This window comes from Phalangium opilio, unplaced genomic scaffold, assembly GCF_054372755.1.
Source record: "Phalangium opilio isolate 3A_F unplaced genomic scaffold, DU_Popi_V2 ptg000528l_1, whole genome shotgun sequence".
Lineage (NCBI taxonomy): Eukaryota > Metazoa > Arthropoda > Arachnida > Opiliones > Phalangiidae > Phalangium > Phalangium opilio.
Window position 1 is genome coordinate 357877 of NW_028324242.1, and position 6675 is coordinate 364551.

General features: G+C 35.8%; 1 protein-coding gene across 1 annotated transcript; it reads left to right on the forward strand.

The window, feature by feature from the left end:
- The first annotated feature begins 423 nt into the window (after positions 1-423).
- Positions 424-3006, forward strand: LOC149588905 (uncharacterized). Its single transcript, XM_089862002.1, has 3 exons — positions 424-592; positions 659-989; positions 1598-3006. The coding sequence occupies exons 1-2, from the start codon at positions 450-452 to the stop codon at positions 972-974; spliced, it is 459 nt and encodes a 152-aa protein (XP_089718128.1). The 5' UTR covers positions 424-449; the 3' UTR covers positions 975-989; positions 1598-3006.
- Positions 3007-6675: the final 3669 nt, after the last annotated feature.

A 6675-nucleotide genomic window follows, 5' to 3' on the forward strand; every position in this document is an offset into this window, starting at 1 on the left:
TAGTTTATTATTTATTATTCTATTTATTCTTAGAAGGAAAGCGCTTGCGTCCTGTTGTTTTTAGGGATTTTTCTTTTTGTCAGGACATAAATAAAATACTTGATTATGGAATAGGTGCTCTCTGGTCCTAGCCCTCCCTTTTAAGAATAATGAACGTAATCAGGATTTTAAGGGTGAGATTCCCTTTGCGGTATCAAGGCATCTAGTTTATGATTTTAATTATAAATATTTTTAGGGGAAAAGCGTTTGGCAACTCTTTGAGGGAGTTTTGTAGGATCTAAATAAATTTCTGATTTATGTTTAAGGTAGAAGGTTGCTTATACGCTTTGTCCCTTAAAAGTAAACACGATTTTAAGTGGGTTTCCTATAAACAAAACCTTTATTATTATCATCAGAAGTAAATTTACTTCTGTTATCATTATTATTATTAAATCAAGGCTTAGGTTTTTATGGTATTATTTTACTTCCCCATACTAAGGTATTTAGTTGAATGTTACGCGTGTGCAATTTGTCAAATCATAATAATTTGTCTTCTGCCCGAACATTTTACGTTACATCATGCAAGAATATTCAAGTGGATTTTCATATTAAGGTAATTAATTTGAAGTTATGCATGTGCTATTTTCTCTGAATAATAATAAGAATTTCTCTTGCGCAGGAACATTCTCTCGAGTGGAGGACATCTAACATCGAGTGGAGGACTTCTATCATCTAGTGGAGGACTTCTATCATCTAGTGGAGGACTTCTATCATCTAGTGGAGGACTTCTATCATCTAGTGGAGGACTTCTATCATCTAGTGGAGGACTTCTATCATCTAGTGGAGGACTTCTATCATCTAGTGGAGGACTTCTATCATCTAGTGGAGGACTTCTATCATCGAGTGGAGGACTTCTATCATCGAGTGGAGGACTTCTATCATCGAGTGGAGGACTTCTATCATCGAGTGGACTTTCATTGGAAATCCCATGCTAAGGACGAAGTTTCCTGGTTTTGGGGGGCTCCATAGCGGGCCTTAGTTTAAATTTAATGATTCCCGAGTTGAACAGGGACTTGTTAAATTTAAATTGGGCTCGCAAGGCTTACTTTGGGGGTGGTAGCTTAAGTTTAAATTTAAAGTTTCGATATTGGGGAAGGTACAAAAACATAAGAAAAACACTTAGGGTAGTTTTTGTGACCCTTTTTTATGCCTTTTTTGTATTTTTATTAATTTTTTATAAATTTTATATTTTTTTTATATAAAAAATTTTGTTTTTATAATGTTTTTGCCTTTTTTATTTAGTAAAAAGCTTAAAAAGGGGCCTAAAAATATCCCCCCCCCCAAGTCCAGAGGCAAAAAAATCGAAACCAAGTCTAGTATATTAAAAATTCAAGAAAAAAAAGAACGAGGTTTAAGGCAAAATTTATTCAATAAAAAACAAAAAAACCAAAGTGTTTACAAAAATTTCGAACAAAAAAAATATTAAAGAGGCTTGTAAGTTAAAGTTTGAACGCGAAAAAAAAATAAGTAGTTACAAATAAAATTTCCACGAAAAAATTAAGTTAAGTGGTTACATGAAAAATTTTCAAGTAAAAAAGATGTATTTTGTGTCTTCTAGCTTCGATGATTTCCTCCAAATCTTTAAGTCAGCACTGAGAGAAAGAGCAAGTCCAGAAGACATCATGAAACGTGAATCCAAGGAAGCGTGACATCAGGAATGATACATAGCAAGTCCAGAACAGCTTCGTCTTGCGTCAATCGGAACAAAGGATGTCGTCTGGAATGATACATCTCGGAATGACCAGCGACAGAAAATCCAAGACTATCTGCAGCATCTATAAATGAAAACATATTAATAACACATATTAAACTATTGCCTACTAACAAAGTAATCTCGTAGATTTCAATAATTTAAGAAGAGGGTGTCCTTGATTAAAAAAACTGGCTACCCGAGACGAACTACACCAACTAATTGCTACCCTAAATAATTGACTTCCGCGATTTCCACCCTGAATTAAATACTCTCGCTAGCTAATTATTTCCCAAAATTGTATAGAAAATAGTTTTAAGTGAACCAGCCCTTAATTTTAAGTTAAATTATATAACTTAATAATGAAAATAATTTAAAACATCCCGTAAACTAATTTCAGAAAAATCTTCTATTTATTTATTTTAAAATACGCGGTTTAATAATGAAATTAATTTAAAATATCCCTTAAATTAATTTTAGGAAAACGACATTTATTTAAACTAAATTGCTTGCCCCTTTCAATAGCATAATAATTTAAAATATCTTCTTAGCCAATTTTATTAAAAGCCGATCTTTATTTAAAACTATTCCCACAGGTAGAACCCACAAATAAAATCTCTAGTCGAAATTGGACAAGGGTTAACTTAGGCTTAGGGCAAACGTCCACGTGTCTTAAAACTATCTCTGCGGGCGGGACTTGATTTTCGAAAATCTGCTCTCGCTTTATCTCTAAATTAATTAATAATAGCCCATAAACTAATTTTAGGAAAACCTTCGATTTATTTTAAAACTATTCCCACAGACAGTATCCGTAAATAACTAGAGTTTAATATGACACAGTTTAATTTAGGCTTAGGGTCCTCGTGTTTTAAAATTCTCTCGGCGGGACCCGATTTCCGAAATTCTGTCGCGATATCTCAAAATTAATTACGTGCCCCCTTTAATAGATTATAATAATAGCCCATAAACTAATTTTAGGAAATCCTTCCATTTATTTATTTTAAAACTATTCCCACAGACAGTATCCGTAAATAACTAGAATTTAAATGGGACAAGGCTTAATTAGGCTTAGTGCACCGGTCCTCGTGTTCGGCGGGACTTGATTTCCGAAAATCTGTCGCGATATCTCTAAATTAATAACGTACCCCGTTTAATATCTTTAAATAATAGCACCTAAACCATTTATTAAGGGATTCTCTTTTGTCCAAGATCTCGTTGTAAAATTTTATTTGTGGTACTTGATTTTTAATAAATAAATAAAATTCACTAACATTTAACACTAGCTAATTAATTTAAATGCTTGAAATAAAATAAATAATTTAAGGGGAGCTAGATGAGTTTGGATTATTGTAAAGTTAGGCTTACGGACTGTTAAAGCACCACGAGGAGATCAAGCAATGGCCGCCGTTGAAGAACTTCCAATTCAGCTTGCGTTCTCGGCAAAAACTATCAGTGAAATGGCGGAGCTATCAAGAATCTTCCTCAAAAGCTGGGATCACGATCAGCTGGAAAGGTTTTTCCAAGCGACCCTCCTCGATGTTTTCCAGGCAACGAATGAGCCGTCTGACCTCGACGTTTTCCAGGCAACGAATGACCCGTCTGACCTCGGCGGCTTCCAGGAACGAATGAGCCGTCTGAACTTTGCCTGTAACCAAATACATTTCCAACGTTGGGGGGCGCTAAAAGCACCTATGCGCGGACTCGGGTGCGCCATACCCCGGGCACGAAATCCAAATAGCTGAACACTGCTAGGCCTATATGAATGAACGCTAGGCCTAAATGAATGAACGCTAGGCCTAACTGAATGGACAATCATTACCTATTACCATTAACATCTGTCGTGACGTCACAAGTCAATTACCTCGGTGACGTCATTGGTCACGTGATCTGACGTCATAGGTCACGTGATGTGACGTCATAGTCACGTGATCTGACGTCATAGGTCACGTGATGTGACGTCATAGTCACGTGATTTGACGTCATAGGTCACGTGATCTGACGTCATAGGTCACGTGATCTGACGTCATAGGTCACGTGATCTGACGTCAAAGGTCACATGATCTGACGTCATAGGTCACGTGATCTGACGTCAAAGGTCACGTGGTTTTACGTCACAGGTCACGTGGTCTGACGTCATAGGTCACGTGGTCTGACGTCATGGGTCACGTGATTTGACGTCATAGGTCACGTGGTCTGACGTCACAGGTCACGTGATTTGACGTCATAGGTCACGTGGTCTGACGTCATACCACGTGATTTGACTTCATAGGTCACGTGATTTGAGCTTCATAGGCCACGTGATCTGGTGTCACAGACCACGTGATCTGACGTCATAGGTCACGTGATTTCACGTCATTGGTCAAGTGATTTCACGTCATAGGTCACGTGATCTGACGTCATAGGTCACGTGATCTGACGTCATAGGTCACGTGATTCACGTCATTGGTCAAGTGATTCACGTCATAGGTCACGTGATCTGACGTCATAGGTCACGTGATTTCACGTCATTGGTCAAGTGATTTCACGTCATAGGTCACGTGATCTGACGTCATAGGTCACGTGACCGGGTATGATTAATCCGTTCACTACCACACACATAAACAAACACACTGTTATGTAACCAGCACTAGTTAAACCATTAGTTTGTGCCGTTTTGCGTGGCTGCTACGTCACGCTTCAGTCCAATGCACTTCGAATAAGATCATTCATTATAACTTTGATACTGTATTCAAAATATTCATTGGATAAAGCCAGTTATTCTGACTGTTCATTAAGAGTGTGTCATTGGTCTCACGTCATCATACTCGACTCACGGCTCTACCATGTTAAGAAAGCATTTAAATCATACTCTAATTCAGAGGTATGAAGCAAGTTTCTATACCTTAATCACTAAATGTAATTAGTAAGCTTACAAGTAAAAATAAATTTCGATCAGTCAGACTTATAAATATTAATCCAACATTTTATTTCGAAATATGTTCCATTTGATACAATCGGATTTAATAAAAATTTGTAATTAAAATACTTTTCAAAAATGTGTAATCATTCATTAGAGCCTTTGTTAAAGTCATTTATTCTTTTTATTATTTCACGCCATAACTATAATTAATAAGCTTATAAATAGAAATAATTCTATCAAATAATATAATGCAAGTTTTTATTTTGAAATACATTTCATTGATACATTAGATTTTATTAAAAAGATTAAAATTGAAAATAATAAGAATATTTTTATAAACGTGTAACTTCCGAGTGTTGAGTCCAGGTACTGAAAAAAATAAGAAAATTTCTATTATTAACAAATTTTAATCGGCTTAGAATTTCCACCGCTTTTCCACGCTAATATCCTACGGTGGAAAACGAGGTTGTTAGGATGGAAAACCAGAGTATTTGGTGGCAAAACGTAGCATTATGCTTTTGCGTCCAGATAGGAAGTGCGTAAAGTCACTGAGTGTTGAAAAATTGCGTAAATATTATTAACCATGTATAGATTAAGCATATTGCAACGTTTACAATATAAAAGAAATATATTTATAAGTGAACAATAGTAAAATAACCCACCCAACCTTGAATACCAAAATATCGGAAGTAAAAACCTTGAGCTTTCAATTTCTAAAGCGACCAAAGCTTAGAAAGAAATACCAATATGGCGGCAAGGAATGAAGTAACGCCAGAATTGACAGGAACGTTTGAATCAATACCGAACATCTGAAATTATAATAAAAATAATAAGAAATGTAATAAGAACTTCCATCAAAATGATATAAAGAATGGATAGATTTTACTGATGACTAATATTTTTGTAGCACCCTAGGAGCGAAGGCACTTGGCGTTGCCCGTCGGGACATTTTTGATTACTTTTCACGCGGACATTATTCCATAAAGAAGGGTTTTTAAATTTGTGGCCGCCATTTAAAAAGATGGCCACAAATCGAACCCGAAGACCATTCAGCCCGTCTATAGGTTAAAGGAAACCAGTGTTCTAAATATTTGCGAAATCGGTTGAAACGCGCGGACTTTGTTGCATAGAGAAGATTTTTTTTTACATTTTGGGGCGCCATTTATTAAGATGGTGGCAGATTGGAAAAATCTTTCTTAGTACGCGCCTACTACTTACGAGTAACGTTTTTTTTTTCTAGGCCAAGCGGTTTGAGCTGGGCGTTGATTATCAGTCAGTCTGTCAGTCAGTCAGGACTTTGATTTATATAGATATAGATAAATAAATTAGTTCTTCTATGATAGAACTAAACAGAAATATTCATTAATTTGCTTGAACCGGCAAATAATAATGCTTGAACGCGAAAGATTTGATTAAACAAAATTTCCTAATAAATAAAAGTTAAACAAGATGGCCCGAGGGCTGGGCTCATAATAGTAGCCACATCGTACCGTACTTAACAGACGTACATAAAATTGATGTGAATAGCCCCTCGATGCGCTACCCTTAACATTGCTAAAATGATTACCCGTAAGTCCATTCTAAAAACGAGGTTTTAGCTTTCACAATGCTAAACTGATTACACACAAGTAACACTTAATAGAATAAGAGAAAGTCTAAATAAAGAAATACATTTTTTAAATTAATTTTTGGGACTCTTTTACGAACTGAAAGAGCTTACCTTCCTCAATACACAGATATTAAATCTACACCTAGATTAGGCGGGAATACAACTTTCAAATCTAGTAATTCTCTATTGTGAATGTAAAATTTCCCTTTGTATTTAGCATATTTTTCAAGTTACTAATTTAACTACTATACCAAGGATAGGTTTAATTTTAGAAGCAGGAATGGAGAACGGTTAGTATTTACTTCAGTCCGACTCATAGCCCCAGTATAGAGCCCCTCCCTCTCCAACACGTAACGAAAAGTTTAAATTATCTTATAAGCTCACTTTAAGTACGTTTTGATGACGTTTCTGACGGGGAAGGCGAAAAATACGTAATTC

Coding starts and splice junctions, on each gene's coding strand:
- LOC149588905 (XM_089862002.1), top strand. CDS start 450: ATGGTATTATTTTACTTCCCCATACTAAGGTATTTAGTTGAATGTTAC. Junction 593..658: donor AAGTGGATTTTCATATTAAG/GTAATTAATTTG, acceptor TCTCTTGCGCAG/GAACATTCTCTCGAGTGGAG.